Below are 19,959 nucleotides of genomic sequence, written 5' to 3' on the forward strand. Positions count from 1 at the left end.
TAATGAAATATTACCCACACTGTAAATCACTACAACTTGAAAATCATGGCAAATCAATATTATCTATCACTGTCAAACAAAACTGTTGCAGAAACTTAAATATTAACTATGATTAATCAATATTTCCCATGATTTTGCCTATGACCAAGATACCTGTCATGATTTAATTTTGGCATCACCTGCAAAAACAACAATTAGTTGTAATTAATTAATATTCACAACAATTTATTACTTTTAAGTATAATAACTAACCATAATAAAAAAGATGTATTTCTTGTAGTGACAAGTAATTTTCAAGACTGATAAACTTCCAAACATGAAAAGTTGTGTTTGAGTTGTATGTCAATGGCATCCCTAGAGGGTTCTTGAAAGATGAGATGTTATGTCTTGTAAAAAAATCACCAACTTTCTCACAATTTGAAGAAATCTGTAGGAATTATGTATGATTGAGGAAATAAAAATGTTCTTGAATTTTTTATTAGAGTATTTTAAAAAAGTATTTATAACCTTAGGATCATTTTAATCTACAACATTCATTGAGCAGATGACTACTACAAATAAGAGTGTCATTTCATTTGCAGAACTAGACAAATAACAAATAATAATAAACTAGTTGGATACGGCATATTCGTGTATGGGCATAAAAGATTTATAATAATTAAATATTATTTAATAAAAAAATTTATTTGTAAGAAAATATAATATGAAAATAATTATGACAAAAAATAAATAATTTTAAAAGAGCATACTTGAAGGAGGAGAAAAAAAAATGAAGTAAAATCAAGTAACTATTTTTCAAAACTCCATACTTTTTTTGAGTAACACATTGATTTACGCATATTTGCATTACAAGTTGATAAATAACTTGGTACTTTTTGCTAATCACATCTCAACAAAAGATTGTGGGACAATCTAGATAAAAGTCAATCATGTAATTGTACTAATACTCACCCATTATGCTAATGAGAATGATCAATCGAGGTGGATTGTTCGTCTGTATATCCATATGAGACATTGCTGGGGGTCGAAGGTTCGTTTGAGACAACACATTGAGGAGTTAAAGGAGAACCAGGAATGTTGTTTCCATGGGGTTCAAACAAAATATATATATGGGAGCCATCGCGAACTCCACATTCTTTAAGACAAACTTCCTCTTTATCCAACAATGAACATTCATCAGCACTGAGAATTAGAATAAGTCGGTGGCTAGGAAGATTTTCTTGATTTCCAATCTCTTTCTTTAAGCTGCCAACAGTAGATCCTTCATCTACTTCCACATAGAACAGAGGTCCTGTGAATATCTCTACCACCAACTTCATTCCCACAAAACGCACTCTTTTTTCTTGTATAAGTTATCTTTTCTGCAGTCGACTTATGTGCTAAATTTAAAGTCTTTTGTCTATGCATATTGGATTTGTGTTTGGATATGTATGTGAGAGAAGAATACCAAAAATTAGTATCGGGAGTTATAATTCTACAAAAGAATATGGCTTATTTAGCGGTGGTTAGTTTAGGTTCTTGAATGTGTAAACCAATGCTTTGAACTAGTCGTTGAATATTTCTTGGGAAATGAATTCAATTTAGACTCACGATATTGCTCCGATTAATTCTCCAATAACTATTACAATCCTCTTACCTGAATTTTGGCATAACTAGAAGTATTTTTTAATTGTTAAAAAAATTATAAATATCCTCCTAATTTTAACATTCATCTAGCATCGAATTCATTCTATTAGATTTTTATCTAAATTTTATTATGAACTGCCCAAAATGCCCTTTTGAATTATGAATTATATATTTTTTATTTGTTTTAAAATTATAAAATATTTTTATAAACTAATATTCTAAAAAGACTCTTTGATTCACCCACTCTCTATTTTCTTACAATTTTTCACATGTTTTCTTTTTAAAAAAGATCAATAATGGGACTATATAATTATTTTTTATTTAAGAAATTTATTTATTTTTTCAAATAACGAGTGAGTATTTTTAAATATGTCAAATTTCAGGAGATGTAACTCTAACTTACACTTAATATTGTGAATTATGGTACCATCGAACTACGAAAACCTTCTGCCACATTGCAACGAAGCAAACTCACACGAAGAGATATGTCTAAAGAGTCTTATTCAGAGCAGGACAAAATCCATCGGAATATTGCAATAATCTCCGACCATAATATTCCATATATTATCAATTTTTCTTTTCAGATTAATCAACTTTTTAACAAAACTCAAACCACGATGATGTCCGACTACTTTTAACAATTTATCATACTTATATAAAATATTTTAATTCGAAACAGTATTGCCTGATATGTATTTAATATTTCTAAAAAAAATAAAAAATTATTGATAAACGATTATCCCCCTAAGTAAACAGTGCCTTAAGAAACTATTGCTCGCATTAGACTTTCATATTACATAAGATATTGCCCACTTTATTTCAAATTTTATGAGTTTATTTTTGAAAAAACGCATCATTAGATATATAGATATTCTGAAATGCTTGTAGTTCAAATTCATCAGTTACAATCAAAATAAGAGTATAACTCATTTCAGAAACGTATTTCTCATTGTTTTTTTTATTTTTTATTTCTATTTAGTGATGATAATTAATACAACAATATGTAGATATTAGGAGGAAATTCTTTATTTATTTTGGAATGGTAGGTGTAGGGTGGGTAGAGGAATGGACAGGTTGACATGGTGGTGGACTAGGCAGTAGTATGATATTGTCAGAACTGGTCAGATGAGACGCGTCGATTGCCTAAACTTGGGAGAAATGGACGGAAGAAAATAAGATACATGATTCAAATATTTTTTTTATTTAAATTAAATTTAATTAAATAAAAATACATAATAAATATATTATATTTATTATTTAATTAATTTTTTTTTAAAAAAATTATGATGAATCACATTTTAATTATCTTTTATTTATTATATAACTTGATTAAATTCGGATCACAATTTTTTTGAGTCAAATTCAATTGGTGTCAGGCTCAGCTCATCCGACATTATCTGTTCCCATTTCGACCTCTTACAAGAATACACGTTTCTGTCTTGTTCTCTTGGATCAACAAATCTTCCCTTCCTTTGAGATTGTGATCTTCACAAACATTAATTTGATGCCACGTTTACTTTGATTTATTGCACTCAATTTTTCATTTAATTAAATTCAACTCACCGTTTATTAATATTATTATTCTTTTTGTTAGTGTGTCATAATCAACACATGTCCAGGGTTCGGTTGATCGATAAAATTCAATTCAATTGGTGAAATTAAGGTCTTATAACTTTAAGGTTGTAGGTTCGAATTCTGTTAATGTATGAGATATTATTCTATATTGATAGTAGGTTTTTATTCTATTTAATAATAGGTGTTGATTATATATAGTTATAGGGTAAATTACGATAACTTTTTCTGAGATTTGACATGATTATGAATATTTTCTTATTGTTTGAAAAATTATAAATACCCCCCGATTTTAACGGCCATCTAACATTTACCTGATCCGTTAAGTTTTCATCTATTTTTTGTGGTGAACTGACCAAATGACAATGTGGATTAAAGTTTATAATTTTTTTTTTAAAATTTTTTATTTTTTTCTATAAACTAAGTGGATTATTTTTTTAATAATTTTTAAAAGTTTTCCATCCACCCCATTTGATTTTTTAATAAGTTTTTAATTATTTTAAAAACAAGAAAAATATATTGTAAGGGCAAAATTGAAATTCATACCTATATCCGATAATTACATAATTTCATCAAACATTAGGGGGTATTTGTAATTTTTCAAATAACGAGGAGGTATTCGTAATTATGCCAAATCTCAGGAGAGTCGTTGTAATTTACCCTATAGTTATATAATATTGATGGTTATCGATTGTTTTTAAAATTAAATATTTAATATTAATGATTGTAATCTATTTATTTAATAAGTAATAATCCACCGCTTTCATTTGATGAATTATGGCATGATTGTAATTCTATCCAAGGTGGTGAAATTAATATCCTCACGAGCAATTCAATTTTTTTTCTTTTATTTTTGACTAAAATATTCTCACAAGCGTCTGGAAATATTTTAAATTGTCATTGTAAAATAGATTAATATATGAAAAATCATAATACATCGATAATATGTATAATATCTGAAACGAAAATATAGTTGCAAAACACAAGAAAATATATGATTTGGAGAATTTTCCTACATCTCAAGTTGCGCAAGATCGATTTTTCATTAGGAGGTTTCGAGTAATTTATATTAGGACACCTACGAATCATTCAAAATTTCCTACAATAAAGGTCGCTAGTCAATAATTTATACGAGGACACCTTTGAACCATTGCAAATCTACAATTTCATAGTCGAATCCAGAATTGCGAGACCTAAATGTAACGTTGGGTCAGATTAAACTCTGCACTCTAACACATTAGTCTGGATGTTTGTTTAGCCTCACTAAACGCTTTTGTAAGAATTCAAAACCTTATTACAGTAAAACCTCTATAAATTAATACTCTATATATTAATAAACTCTCTAAAATAATAAAATCTTTCGGTCCCAATTTGAGCCTTTGTAAAAAATCATCAAATTCGATAAGATAATAAAATAATAATTTTTCAAATTTTTTTTTTATAAATATTAGCTCCCATTAAAACTCTAAATTAATAATTCATAAATATTACAATTATAAATTTTATGGTAATTTGCTAAAATATAAGTCTGTAATGCTTTACGCATTTGATCATTCATGGATGATTTTGCGATGCCGTTTAAATGAGAAGACATGATTGGGTGTTATGAATCATTTTATTTTCATATTGAGATTTATATAGTATATGTTTCATTCATCATGCATGAATATATTTAATTGGCTATAATAGTTATTTAAGTGCAACGAATTAATGTAAACATGTATATTTAAGTAATTCCAATGAATTGAACATCCGTTCATGATATAATAGTTAATTGTATACAATGAATTGATATTATATATGAATAATACTTAATTAGTTACAAAGAATTGATTGATGCATGAAACATATATGAATTCATTTATTTTCAATACATATGTACTAAATTTGCTGAATTTAAAAAGTCTCTTTTTTAATTACTAAAATATTAATTTATCGATAAATTAATATATCTCTAAATTAATAAAATTTCATGGTCCCAAGGTTATTAATTTATAGAGGTTTTACTATATGTGGAAGGGTACTTCAAAAATCCTGCCATATGCGTTGACACTGACAGTGATTCAAAACTTAACCACATGAAAATGGACATACATACATCGATATATGTGTTTAATCCCGTCAAATATTTTGTTAAGGATTCAAATGCACGTTAAATAATGTGTTATGCATAAAAAGATGTCGATATATTTATTTAATTTTTTTATATTTAAATGTATTAAATAATGAGATTAATAATTTTCAAGAAAAACTATTAATATAGATAGTTTATTTAAATTCTAAATCAAATATTGTAAAAAACTTGAAATGAATATGTCAATTGATAAACGTATTCCAATGTTTTCTGGACCTTTGCTTAAAACAAATAAAGAAGAATATGGGACATGTTTGATTCGTTTCAAAATGTCATTTCAAATGATTCTGCAATAATTGCAAAAATAGTATTCATTGATTTTTTTATGTATTTTAAAATAACAATGATCCAAACACGCCCTAATTTTTTTTAATTTTTTCACTAAAATATGATTTTCTAATAATATTAGGGATAGTTACATTTATATTCTCCAACCTATAATTTGTATACACAAATTATTCATACCTTTTGAAATAATGTTAATATTATTTACACAAACTATTTGTATTTTTTAGAAACTACAGATGTATCCGTTAAAAATATCGACATCATTACACAAGTTATTTCTATTTTTTATAATTCGAGTAAATTACAACGTGCATCTCTAAAATTTGGCATAAAGATACGTGTCATTATTTGAAAATTTTAAATATCATATCTTGATGTTTAATGAAATTATATAATTTTTGAATAGAGTTATAAATTTATGACTTTGATTTGTTATATTTTTATTTTTTTAAAATTAGAAAAAAATCAAACAAATGTATGAAAAATTTTAAAAACTCTTAAAAATAAATATCCATTTAATTTGAAAAATATTTTAAAAAATAAAACTTATAATTTATAGTTCATAATAATATTTTCGATCGATCATTAAAAAATGGATAAAATTTATAATTAATTGTCAAACAAAATTATCAATTATTAAAGTCTTAACTCTTAAGTCTTGCACCTATAAATCACACACTAGTTCTTGACTGCAGAGTGCCAGACTCTGGTAAAAAGATTGTTGATCAAGAAGCTCATGGACTACCCTCACGGCCACCACCACCACCACCATCACCACCGTGATCAGAGAGAAGAGGAAGAATATCCTCCGCCGGCACGACCACCCCCGCCTCCTTTCTACGGCGAAAATGAGCCCCCGCCACCGTTTCCTCCACCTCCAAATGTCTACCACACCTCCCACACGGGTCCCGGACCAGACTACTCGCCACCGTTTCCTCCACCTCCACAAGTCTACCACTCCTCCCACACGGGCCCCGGGCCAGACTACTACCCTCCTCCGCCACCACCCACCTTCCCTGATTACTCTCCGCCGCCACCCCCAGCCGTAGACAGCCCACATCATCATCATAATCATATGCCCCACTTTCCGTCGGGTTTCGCCCACCACACCCACCACAGTGTCGACGAATTTGCTAATAAACCCTCTGTTAAGATGTACTGCAAGGCGGAAACCAACTACTCCTTGAGTATACGTGATGGTAAGGTGATTCTTGCCCGATCCGATCCATCTGACCCTTTCCAGGTGCGCACAAAATCATCTGTTCTTCATACAGTTTTCTATTTTCTTTTTCATAATTTGAAGCTGGATTTTGATCTTGGAGGGGTTGATTGTTAATTTCAGCATTGGATTAAAGATGAGAAGTTCAGCACGAGAGTGAAGGACGAAGAGGGGTTTCCCAGCTTTGCTTTGATCAACAAAGCCACTGGACAGGCCATGAAGCACTCTATTGGGGCTACCCACCCTGTAAACCTCATATCCCTTGCTCTTAATGGATCAATTTCTTTTTAGCTTTTCTTGTTTTTCTGAGTTTATATGTGGGCTGGTGTTGATCTGAAGTTATCTTTGATTTTTGTTCTCTCTAAATTGTGCATAATTATTGGTGAAGAAGATTGTTTTCTGAACCCTACTGGAATGAGAAATTATGCAATAAGAGCATGAACTTTTAAATTTTGCAAGCTTAAACCAACTCTATTCTGCTGGAGTTCTTTGAGTGCCATAGTTTCGTTGGTTTTCCACTCTGGCGAGAACCATATGAAGTTCAAAAGCAATTTTAGGGACTAATAGAGAAGATAAGTGGAGATGAAATGCGTATAAGAACCATGGTTCAAAGTATTTATCGAGCGGATCCGATAATATCCACTGATGCCTATTAAGTCTCCAAGTATAGATGACCTCTGGTAATATCGGAATAATATTCGATAACATCATTTTTTGTGGATGCTATATACTACAATGAAATTGATCTTCTTTTTTGGAAATTTTTAGAAATATGATATACTTAATGTATTATTACGATTATAATTAATATTCTCTTATTACTTTTGCTAATGAACTATTTTTTTACAACAACTTCAAGTTTAAGAATAACGTATTATTTAATTTTATCCTAAAACTTCTTAATATATACTAATGAGTTCTATATTATGTTAATTGCACTTGATTCTTCTATTTTTATTATATTTTTAGAGTTTATTTGTGTTTTATAATGCTTTTTTTTGGTATTGCCCAATAATATCTTGATATGCCGCATCCGATACAACTACTTTGAACTATGATAAGAACTTGAAGCAAGGAGGTTTTGCCTTTCTTCCCTCAGAGAATTGTTAATATGTTTTTTGGCAAACTACTTAGTACATGCATATAGAAGTTTATGAAGCTACTAGTTTCAAGGGACCTCAATTACTTGAGAAGGTTAATATATTATGGCAAAATGCTTTGAATTGGCAACGGCAGTTCTTGGCTAATTACTGGGGCAGTAGATCTCGTATAGTTGTTGATTAGTGCCAATTGCACAATTCTAATGCCTCCATTGGTGGCTGTTGGTTTTCTGACTTTTGAATCCTTTCATTTGAATTGGGCTGATCAGCATATATATAAGCTTTCTGCTGTTATCTGCTGCTATTTGCCTTGCTTCTCCTGACTGTTGGTTTCTGACTTGTGAATCCTTTCATTTGAATTGGGCTGATCATCATATATATAAAGCTTTCTGCTGTTATCTTCTGCTATTTGCCTTGCTTCTCCTTGGGGCAAAAACAGTCGAGAAAACCAAAAACAGTAGTTGTTAGTGAGGTGTTTCTCTCCCGATCAATGTTTATTGTAATCGCCTGTTGGGCTTATCTGACAGGTCCAGTTGATTCCTTACAATCCTAATGCTCTTGATGAGTCCATTTTGTGGACGGAAAGCAAGGACCTGGGCGACGGTTACCGAGCCATAAGGATGGTGAACAACATTCGCCTGAATGTGGATGCTTTCCATGGAGATAAAAACCATGGCGGTGTTCGTGATGGCTCTCTAATCGTTCTTTGGGAATGGAAGAAGGGTGATAATCAACGATGGAAGATCGTTCCCTACTGTGAGTCTCTCTGCATAATATCAAGATTATATTTAGTTGTGTGTCAGTTTCTTGTATTGGGATTTTCAGAATTGTTGTTCTTTCACATGATTCCTAATTCGTCTCTATATTCTCAGGAAACAACAACTGCTGCTGTCTAGCTGCATTCTTCATGTTTGCTGGTGTTTCAGTATCTGAAATTGAATTCGGTTGTCTCATTCAATAGCTTCTACTGTTAATGTAAACATAATGCGCCTTTGCACTTAATCCCCAGGTCGTACCTTAAACTTCCATCTATATTTCGATGATTGTAGTAACCTCCGACCGAGGGGTTCGCGTTGGTTTCTTATGTAAGACAAACTACTTCATATACCTGATAATGTATATGTATGAACTACTCTCCGGGTATGATATGTTCGACTTTGTGATACAGATGGTCCATGCCAATTCTTGATGAACAAAAGATGGTCAGATGGTCCATGCCAATTCTTGATGAACAAAAGAAACCATCAATGGCTCAATTCACACCCACACCCACACCCACACCCACACCCACACCCGTATATGTGCGTTAAACTTGAGAGATATTGAGGCCAACTTGAGGATCAAGACTCATCCTTTAAACAATGATTTATGGTGCTTAGTTAACTATATGATGTAAAGCAAGAGGTTGATATATTTTTGGAGTGTTTTGACAAAATTGTGTGGTTTAATAACAAAATTTTAAACTGTCATAACTTTTTATTTGATTGGAATTACGGGGTAATATACTCACCATTTCGATCATTTTCAAGAGAATAATCCAACTCTTCACCATTATTGTCATGTTTGTCGTGAAATATCATTTCGATTGTTGTATGAGCTTTTTTTTAGATTTTTTCATTTTTCGCTGAGTTTGAATTGCTTTCTTTTTTTTTTTCTTTTTTTAATTTTCTACAGTTGTCTTCTGGACCTTAAAATTTTTCCGAAATATTACTAGTATGGTAAGGTATTTCTGGGTGAAATCAGATGGACTTTTGAGACAATTTAAAACTTTTAGCTAGAGATTGCTCAAATAATAAACTATTTTCACATGTAATATGTATATTGTTTCTTTGTTCCACTTACAGTATATTGAATGTTGTAATAGTATATTATTTGCTTTAGAATCATTGCTGTATTAAAAAAAAAAAAAACTATTATCACTTTCAATACCAAATTTTCAAGAATATTGAAAACGTCTTCTCAATATTCTTTACTTTTCAATTCCATCACTATGATAATATTTTAATGTACTTGACAATTGGTTTGAGAAGGTACAAGAATTTGTTGTGCATGCGGCGACATTCGCGCTCAATTCGGCTTTGACGTAATTGGATCAAATGATGAATCATATGGCCATCTTCCCTCACCTTATGGCAAAAGTAACTCCAACATTGGATGGGAGCTACAATTTAAAATACTGATTAATTACATAATAAATATAGTACAGCTTAATTGATTCTTGGTTCGACTACACATGATATAAATAAGAATATTTCCTAAAAGTTTGGCTAATTAAACTAGATTTTTTAGCACCTTCACTACTCTACCATTCATTTCTTATTTTTCATCCATTTGTCAATTCTAAAAATAAAAGCAATACTTTAAGTCAAAAAATAATAGATGACTTTTTTCTTTTTTAAAAATTATGAGAAGAACGTCAATGTTATACAAATTATCTATACTTTTTGGCTATCATGGGTGGTTTTTGATATTACGTGAAAAAATAGGATTACTTGTATAAATAAAACTATAAATTAAGGGGTCTAAATATAATTATATCTATTTAAAATGATGTTATAAAATAAAATGCAAAATATTATCATATTAATAAAGTATTGAATAACATTAACATTAGAATATCACATTTACTCAAAATTTACATTTGTCGAAGATAAAAAAAAAATTAATACTTACCAAAAACATATGAGGAATTATAACTTAAATACAATTTAATTGAGCTTAATTAATCATATAAATAGATAATTTAAACCAATCACATAACAAATAGATTTTACTCCAATCGAATTTGAATTTAAATTTTGACACAACAAATAAAGTTTCATAGTTTTTATTATCACCGTTGCGATTAAAAGGTAGTGATGTACAACTTAGTTAATGCCTATCACTTTAAGAATAATCGTGCGGTTTGAGCCTGAAGATCTCTTCTTAGAGATTTTGAGATCAAATCGTAGATGTGCAATTGAATGGGTGTGAAAATTGGGGTGAAATCTCCGACTTTTTATAATTATGATGTCTCATGAGTTCAAATTTTATCTGCATGTCGATATTGAACTATTTAAAAAATTATACGTACACTTGTTAGAAATGTTCAACATCATTTACACACCTCTATTTTTTGAAAAATTATATAGATACACCTAAAAATCGTCAACATCATTATATAGCTACCTTGGTGTCTGGTTTTTTAGGGGTGATTTTTGCAAGTACACAAAAAATAGAATGGTGTATGTAAATAGACCGTAAATTATGGGTGTAATTTGAATAATAATTGGTTAATTATAAAATTTGATATTGATTGTTAGAATTGTTAATTATTGAAATTTGAAATTTATGATATAATTATATTTCACGAGAAATTATAAATAAATTGATTTTTTTAATATATAGATAAGAAATTGGAGGTGATTGAGAAACAAAAGTTTAGTGGGTAATTTCGGAAATTCGAAAATTGTTGGGTGGTAAATATAAATTTTCCCCAGTTAAGTTCATCCTAGAACTTGCAGTTGGGGGAGAAAAATCAGAAATTAAACAAATACTGATCCGCCGGAATTTCCTTAGAACGCACCCCAACAGTTTCAATTTCCTTCAGTCTCACACAACATTTCACAAAAAGATTTATGTGCAAACAACGCGGATCGGGTCGTACCTTCTTGAAACACTCATCTCTATTGCAGGCGGAAGTTTGAAGGACCCGGATCAACGCACAGAAATACTTTCGGGTCCAGCAGATGATTCTTTTTGCCGTTGCGGATTTCGCTATCTAACTAGGTAATTGGCTTGAATATTTGTGCGGTTTTCTTTTCGCTCCGTATGGTGCATTGTTGATTGGGTTTTTGTTTATCTTGAATTGTGGATGTTTTGATGCTTGGATCTAGGAAAGTGGTTGTGGAAACTGTGATTGTTTTATTTTTGTGATTGGTGGTTTGCTTATTCATTTTCTGGAGTATTGTGTTTGCGTTGAGAGTGAATATGGAGAACTGGATTCTATTTCAGTGCCTAAACTGAATTGTGTGGTTGGTGTTAATTGAAAATAAGACTGTTATATGATATGATGTTTCGGATGTTGATTTCTCCTGTTAAATTGGAGCGACATAGAGTGATTAGAGAAAGCATCACGTTAGGCCTGGCTGCTATGTATAAGTGAGTAACTACTGGCAGTTGTTTGATTTGAAGAGCTAGAGAGGAACTGCAAATTTAGAAACTCGGGATCGCATAATTTATTTTTTCTAAAAGATTGGTGTAGATGAACTTTTTTATCGCAGTTTTGTTGTGTGAACTTTATACACTCTAGATAGGATAGTTCATGCAGTCTTGGATCCAAAAGAGCAGCTCCAGTCACATTATAAGATGCCACCATTCATTGGTTTATAACATTAAGCCACAGAATGATTTTATAGTTTCCATGGATCTTGGTTTTGCATTTATACTGGAGTATTTAGGCAGACAATATTTGATCAAGGAGCAATTCGGCATATTGTAATAGAAGAATATAAGCAGCAGTGAAGGCTTGAAATTATGATCCTGGTCTGCATGTGCTTCAGATGATCTAATTTGCTAATGCAGATTTGAAATTAAGTCCTTTTCTCCTTGAACAGTCCAATTTTCTGATAGCTAGCTCTTATTTGTATGATAACTAAATCCGTATGAGCTTTTAGATGTCAAATGCATCTTGTCACTCTATAGTACATTCTGGTTTGTTTCTGTATTTCAAGTTCACTGATTTATTCCTAAATGAGGCACTGATATCCAGATATTGATTCATAATCTCCGTAGGGGTTTCCCATTCTATAATCCTACTTTATGCTTAAAAAAGAAGCTTAGAAGTTTAACTACTATATCTGTTTCCCTCCTATGTTTTTTTGAGCTACTGTTACTGTATCTGTTTCCTAGAATTTTATGGATGTGTCTTTGTGTTTTCATGCAGTTGTGGTTTTCAGGAACAAACTTGATTAATTAAAACCTAACCTTTATCACCTCCATCTATGTTTGGAGGTCTCGTGTCTAACCCTATCAATAGTCCTCATTTACGCAAGTCTGGAAGCCGACCTGTTGTGTTTGATACTGGTAAGAGAATATTCATCTCCATGTATCTCTTATCATCTGCATAGTATCCATTTTGCTATTCCTGCAATGGATGTCTGACATGTTTGCATAATATAATATTATCTGCTAGGTGTGAGTGAGCTGGGAAACAGTTCTGAAGAAGATCTTTTGCTTTCTCTAGAGACAAATGAGATGAAGGGTGGCGTCACACCATTAAGCAGCGCGGCAATTATGCCGTCTCCGCTTCTGCTATGGAGATTCAAGGTATTCCTATAATTTGATCTCAGAGTGGCAATGTTTTTGGTTCTGCTGAGAAGAAGTCTTAAAACTCCATATCAATTTCCATGCCATTTTTTTTTCTTCCTGATTTTATTCTTCTTTCTTTGCATTTAAAGATATTTAACAATAATTAGGCCAATAGAAGGACCGAACATTGGTTCACTGTGATACTATTTGAAAATCTGGCTACATGAGTTGATAATTGTCCTACCATGTGATTTATTCTTAAATCTAGAACAGTAAAGTATCTGTCTCAAGGTTTCTGGGGAAAGTGAGAGGAAAGTTGAGCAATTATGTTTATGGTGTGAAACGCTACTGGAAAACCAAGCAAAAGGGACTGTAGTTTGAAATATGAGAAAATGAAAGCATTATTTGCTGTCCAGGAGAAGTTATGTTCTGATTGCCAATTGCATGCACTGTACTATTGGTAGTTCATCCTTTCGGGCACTTTCTGCTCCATTTCTGTATATGTAGAAAGATCGATTATTCTAAATTTAAGTGTGTGTTGATAGTTTTTTGTTGTGCCCTTGATGACATTCTATAAAACAATCTTATTTGATTATTTCCTGTTAAAAACAGACTTGGTGCTGTTCCTTGAATCACTGATTTCTTTTGGTGGTTCTGAATTATGCTTTCTTGCTTTAGTGATTCAGCTTTAAAAATCCTGCTAGTGAGCTGAACAACTGTGTCTTTTGTCTATGTTCCTAATCCTATTCAGCTTATCATTTTCAACATAACTTAATAAACAGGTTCTGCTGTTTTTCATCTGGGGATTCAGTTGTTGCAAGGTGAGTTCCCATCTTTACTTAATACCCACTTTCATGTATATGTATCCATTTTGTATACCCACACACAAGCTCCAGACTTGTGTAATTCTTGTTTCATATATTTGTGGTTTGGATGTGGAAATCTAATGATTGGTAAATTGGTCCCTGTACCTACAATTCACAGATTGGATGGGATTCCGTCATGAGAATGAGTGCAGACCTGCGGGATTTATTTTTATATGAGGCTTTCTTGTATTATAATCCCCTCCTTCTTGTGGTAAGTCAATTATTATGATTGATTTTTCTGAAATTCAGAGATTCAGTGCCAAAATTCACATGTACTATCAATTCAAGCCTCTTTTCTTTCCATTTGGTTGTTATTGCAGACTATGATGGTTTGGCTCTGGGGAATAAATTTATGGGTTTTTGCCCAAGCTAATGTTGGTTATGCCAAAATTTTTGACCTGGATCAAAGCCATCTAACTCATCGAGAGATATGGAAGGTATGCACAAGTTTGAAAAAAATCATATTCTGTTGTTAGTTAATAGTCTCCATCTATTGCCCTTAAATCTGTTTGACTCACTGCTATTCTCTTGCACTACTGTGCAAATGTTTTGTTTGTTTCTACTTAGTTGCTGAGAGAATAATGCTCTCAGTAAGATATAATGTTCCTTCCATCACTACACTGGTAATGCACGGATTGTGTCATCTATCCTTGTCTTTCTCTATGCATTATAAAGGATGTTTGACTTTGGACATTATTTGTCCTCATCATTTCGGGCTACTGGTTCTTGAGACTTTAATCTAAGACACTTATCTATTTTGTTTACTTGAAGCAATATGCTTCCTAAATGTTTTTTTTTTTTTTCCTGCCGGGAGTTACATGCATTTGATGTGTATTAGCATGACCCTTTGCTGACTTTTTCGTATGTTGTATGCTACCACATGCATTAGTAATATAATTTTTTGTTGCCTGGAGAAACTTTATGATTGCGTTGCCAAGTTGCGGCTTAAATAGGCAGACTGTGAGTGATCTGTACTTTGGTATTATGACATCCTGACATCAAAGTAGATGCAAAATTATATGATAATTTCTTCTTTTTCTTTCCTTTTCAGTTGGCAGCTTTTTTGCTTTATGATTGAGTTTTTACCAAACAAGTATTCCTTATCTGTCAGCATTACAACAATCTGGCACATTAACTATTGAAATGAATATCTGTGTTCTTGTGTCACTGCGTGTCTTATTTACATATTTTTTCTCTAATGACGATTACAGAGAAGGTATTCATGTGCATCTTCATGCCATAGAATTAGGTCATAAGTATGGACTTTTGGATTCTGCTGAGCACATGCCAGAAATTTTTTTGCATCCTCATGGAATTTGATACTTTTCAATACCCTTTGGGTATCAAGCAATTGGATCACTAGAATTAGAATTACAACACACCATTCAAATTTGAAATTTTATTTCTCTGTTGAAGTAGTTTCTTCATCTCTCTTAGTGTCTTTTTTCTTTTCCTGATGTTGGTTATTTTACTTACAATCATTTAATGTCTCAGTGCGCTACCTGGATGACCATCGTTGTTCCAACTAGCATGACAGCGTATCTTTATCTGTATTCTCATGGTGAAGTTTCATTGGCTGCATCTCAACCAGTGTAATAGATGCTTCCTCTCCCAGAAACTGTTTGATGCTTTGTTTTACAATCCTGCAAATGATTTGATTGTTCAGCATATGGGTGAACTTTCATTAGCTCTCTTGAATATGATGAGCATGGACTGAAACATACTTGTAGGAATCATGTTATTTGTGGTCAAGATCCAATACTTTTCCTCCTCTGGCAAGGAATCATTTAACTTTGGACATTAAATATTTTGTTTGTTTCTCTACATTTGTAACATCGTATCTGGGATAAATAATACAATTGCTCTACAAAAATATAACATTTTCCAGTTCTATGTTTGAAGAAATAACTAGATGCTCTAGTAAAGATAATTATGCCTAGTCATCTGGGGCACGTATGGCAGAGAGTGGGGGCTGATAAAGATAAATGCATTTATATCATGTCATTTGATGTATTTTTAATGCATGATTTAACGCTATGGTCATGCTAGGTCTTCCTTGGTTCACTTATTGTCATCTTTGTTTTGGACTAGCATGGATAATGATGGAACCTGACCTGCCAAGGACAGACGTGTTTTTGTTTTAGCAATGATGTAGTAACATTTGTCTTGGCAACTGCAGGTGCTTTTGTATACTGCTGTTGCAATGACCCTAATATTTCCCTTTGATATCTTCTATCTCTCATCCCGTTTCTTTTTGTTGAGGACTATTTGGCGGATAATGTTCCCATTACAGGCAAGTTTTTAGTAGTGTAATGATTTTCTGGTGCAATTTCAACTTGTGTTCCCCCTAAAAGCAATTCATTTTCCACACTTGTTTGCATTAGATTGAGTTAGTTATGATTGGTAGTATATTATATGTTCGTTGGTAAAGTGACTTGAAGCTGTAACCTCTTTGTTGGCTCCCAGATTATGGAACACCTCGTGTCCTCCCTTGTCTTAAGCCTGCTTCCATCTTATTCTCCATATTGTTTATCTCTGCCAAATTTAAAAGCTTTCTTTTAAATTTGATTGCTTCACTTTGTATATTCTGTTATTTTGATGCCTTCTTGATTGGCTCTCCTTCCTAGCTGTTACCAAACAAACACCAAATGCAAGTGAAACCTATGCTATTCATATGCTAGCCCTGATTCTTTGCAATGTGAAGTGTTTCACATTGACCGAACTTCTCTCTGCATCTATTTTATTCATGTTCGCTTTCACTGCTAAGATAGATATGTATGAGTCATAATACTTGAATGTTGTTACAATACTTTTATTCTTATAGAATTGGTTTTCTTGACACAGGCAATCTCATTTGCTGACTTCTTTTTGGCTGATATTTTTACCTCTATGTCAAAGGTATGCATCCCATTGTCCTCGGTTATTTCTTATGGGTTACCAAGTATAGTGCTTCATGATCAAATATAAGTTTACAAATGCTGCCAGTGCTATTTAATACCATCTTCAACTGATGAGCCACTTGTTTTTTACATGAGAACCTGTTTTTAGTTGATTGCTTGTCTACCAGTCTTATGGATAGAGCACGTTGTGTCTGGTTTATAAATTACGTGTTCCTTTTTCTCTGTCTATACCTGTTCCGAATAGGGGTAATTAAACATCCAAGTAATTCAGCTTCCCCATTCACAAAATTCTAGTGATGCTTTCAGATGTTGAAAAAGTTGGTTACTAGTTTATTAAGATCGTAGATTCCAAATTTAGTCACTATGGTGATAGTTTCCCGGTTTCAGCATCTCTCCCTGAAGGAGATAAGATCCTAATCCAGTTGAGGTTTCAATCTTTTTCTCTTAAACCAGTGAGACGCTAAATGGTGGAGATGGGATCTTAGGTATCTTTCGGCCTATGATTTAGGCAACTAAGAAAGAAGTTTACTGCACGAAAAATGTTTCTGTAGAAAATAAGTCCCCTTTGCAAGAAGTAATCAGTTTCCTCCAGAGTTTTAATGCACTATACGAATTTGCTATAGCCCTCTGGCTGTGTTATCTAGTCACATGACCAGGAGAATGAATCTTTAAGGCAGCAAGTTCAAGACAAAGCTCTCTAAAGACTTTTAGTTGGTTTTGACATCATTGAAAAGGTTTAAACACCAAGTTGTCATTCAGTGGAAATCTTTCTTCAATTGAAGAGTTCTAAAACGGCAAAGAGATGACTGCTGTAGAGGCAGAAACTCCCAGGGAAGCTTGCTGGAGGAGGGCACAGAGAATAATTATTATGAGTTAATAGACCATAATATTGTTACATAGATGAAAATTATATGATCAAAATGACTGTCGTAGTTGATCAGAAAATGATCAAATAATATCTGAAACTATTCATATGATGCTCGATGAGCTAATGGAACTTGTCGGTTTTACTCTCTTTCCTCTTCCATTTCCCGGCAAAATACTGAAGCCAAAGAGTTGGGTGGTGGAATCAGAGACCTGTATGAAACTAAATTTTCCCGAGGTTTAAACCATAGGTTACTGATTTTGCTCTTGAGGACACTATCCCCATCCATGAAACAAGAAAGAGACAAATCCGACCCTGATCAAGTTGAGAACTTCAGATTTCTTCTGAGAAAACTGTTCATATATAATCTAAGCTAGTTGTCACATGATATATATACCCTTGATTCCTGGAAAAAATATATATGGTAATCCAGGAGGTTAATCAAATTATTCTGTATGCTCCTGGTTCAGGAAAAAACCATTATTATGATTAAGATGACCATGGTTTATGTCATAACATTGTGCTTTTGAATTTTTTTCTCTCGTGACAATTCTTCAATAACGGCTAGAAGCTGATGTAATTTTATTTCAAGGATATTTTTTCTCTTTTTCCATTTTAGTTCCTTTTACTGTCTCTGCACAAACCTGCTGTTGTTTGGCCATCATTAAGTGTATTTTTTTTCTTAATGTTTTCCATCTCTGCAGGTTTTCTCGGATTTGGAGCGCTCAGTTTGCCGAATGGTCCATCGCCAGGTTAATGTTTCCATTTTATCTAAACTTTTTCTTGTTTACTGATAGTAATTACAGCTAAGAGGACCTTGTCCAGTTTACTTGGCTGTGGTTTATAAGAGTCAGATTTTCTATGGCAGCCAAAATTATTCTCTTGCACTAATCAGATATTAAACGTTGAGTGCTAGGGTTCTGTTAATTTTCATTTTAATATCTTTGGTGCTGGAGTTTCTGCTGAAACTTGATGGACATTTTCTAGTTATATTGTTCGCGAAATATCTTATGCGAATGCAAGTTCTAGTGGAAATTGATGCGAATTCTCTAGTTACACTGTTTGCACAATGTCTTATATGAATGCATTTCTTTAGAGCTTGCCCCTTTCCTTACATAAGGCAATCCATATATGTGCAGGTTGCTACCATTGCATGGTTTGAGGCAGATTCTGTTTGTGGAAGTCACGCTGTTGCAATACCTATAGTTCTTGTTTTGCCTTACATTTTTCGTTTATTTCAATGTCTTCGGCAATATAAGGATACAAGAGAAAAGACGGCTCTTCTAAATGGTAAGTTGCTTTATGTTTCTTGAATTTATTCTGTAATGACATTAAGTTTTTAGAGGAACTGGGCATGACTTGGTTTTCTATGTGTGTCTGTGTGTCTTTTCTCCCTCCTGTCAGCTACACACTTTTAGATGGAGACTACCTGGAATGAATGGAATTAGGTTGATCTGTAATAAAAATACTTGTTCATGATTTTTTTTCTTTGAAAAAGAAAGGTCCTTGTTCAAGGTGCCTTATGGTCCAGCATATATTTCTGTTTTGGTTTCTTTTCTTAAGTTAGGCTCTCATGCTTCCAAAATTTGATATGAAGTTGTGTGCTATTTTTCTTCATAATTGTTCCAACAATCCCTTTTCTTTCTCTTCCAATATGATTCAAAGCCATAAATCCTGGTTTTGCAAGCATGAATTGTGGTAGAACTAGTCAATTTAAGAGTTGGTTTGAGTGTGAAGTTGCTTTGCATAACTTTATTTTTTCTCTTTTCCCAGCCTTAAAGTATTCAACGGCAGTACCAGTTATATTTCTTTCAGCCCTCAAGTATCACGTTTTTCCTGAGAAATGGACAAATATATATAGGCCTCTCTGGCTGTTATCGAGTGTATTGAACTCTTTGTACTCGTTCTACTGGGATATTACACGCGATTGGGACTTGAGGTACATATACTGTGATATTGGTCTAACCTATTTCTGATATTCCAACGAAGTGAGATTAATACTCAATTCTGTAACTAGTTTCTGAGAACATATTCTCAGTTATTTCTCAAAGATCATTGTTTTTTCTTATCTCTTTTTTCTTTTTTTGGGGGGGGGGGGGT

At 32.5% G+C, this 19,959-nt stretch overlaps 2 protein-coding genes and 1 long non-coding RNA gene across 5 annotated transcripts in view; 2 read left to right on the forward strand and 1 right to left on the reverse strand.

Moving 5' to 3' along the window:
* Window positions 1-1,413, reverse strand: LOC110012341. The gene is made up of 2 exons (XR_002287487.1): window positions 952-1,413; window positions 1-179 (listed from the first exon to the last, which is right to left on the reverse strand). It is a non-coding gene; the product is annotated as an uncharacterized LOC110012341 (long non-coding RNA).
* Window positions 6,296-9,106, forward strand: LOC105166167 (ricin B-like lectin R40G3). The gene is made up of 4 exons (XM_011085417.2): window positions 6,296-6,863; window positions 6,963-7,085; window positions 8,467-8,695; window positions 8,812-9,106. Coding segments are annotated over exons 1-4 (861 nt in total). The 5' UTR covers window positions 6,296-6,356; the 3' UTR covers window positions 8,814-9,106.
* Window positions 11,421-19,959, forward strand: part of LOC105166168 (SPX and EXS domain-containing protein 1) — a 9,509-nt gene continuing 970 nt past the window's right edge. Inside the window, exons 1-12 of one of the 3 annotated variants that reach the window (XM_011085418.2) lie at window positions 11,421-11,707; window positions 12,864-13,003; window positions 13,113-13,246; window positions 14,011-14,049; window positions 14,213-14,305; window positions 14,415-14,531; window positions 15,589-15,684; window positions 16,274-16,387; window positions 16,939-16,992; window positions 18,564-18,611; window positions 18,999-19,149; window positions 19,633-19,798. In XM_011085418.2, coding sequence (XP_011083720.1) covers window positions 12,922-13,003; window positions 13,113-13,246; window positions 14,011-14,049; window positions 14,213-14,305; window positions 14,415-14,531; window positions 15,589-15,684; window positions 16,274-16,387; window positions 16,939-16,992; window positions 18,564-18,611; window positions 18,999-19,149; window positions 19,633-19,798 — 1,094 coding nt within the window. In that variant the 5' untranslated portion in view covers window positions 11,421-11,707; window positions 12,864-12,921. The remainder of the gene's footprint in view (window positions 11,708-12,863; window positions 13,004-13,112; window positions 13,247-14,010; window positions 14,050-14,212; window positions 14,306-14,414; window positions 14,532-15,588; window positions 15,685-16,273; window positions 16,388-16,938; window positions 16,993-18,563; window positions 18,612-18,998; window positions 19,150-19,632; window positions 19,799-19,959) is intronic. The other 2 variants (XM_020695531.1, XM_020695532.1) reach the window with 2 other exon arrangements.

The sequence above is a fragment of the Sesamum indicum genome, linkage group LG7 (assembly GCF_000512975.1).
Source record: "Sesamum indicum cultivar Zhongzhi No. 13 linkage group LG7, S_indicum_v1.0, whole genome shotgun sequence".
NCBI lineage: Eukaryota > Viridiplantae > Streptophyta > Magnoliopsida > Lamiales > Pedaliaceae > Sesamum > Sesamum indicum.

Excerpts from the sequence above, each read along its gene's own strand:
- LOC105166167 (XM_011085417.2), top strand. The coding sequence starts at position 6,357 with ATGGACTACCCTCACGGCCACCACCACCACCACCATCACCACCGTGAT. Across the intron at positions 6,864-6,962 it reads ATCCATCTGACCCTTTCCAG|CATTGGATTAAAGATGAGAA; the intron begins GTGCGCACAAAA and ends TGTTAATTTCAG. Across the intron at positions 7,086-8,466 it reads CTATTGGGGCTACCCACCCT|GTCCAGTTGATTCCTTACAA; the intron begins GTAAACCTCATA and ends CTTATCTGACAG.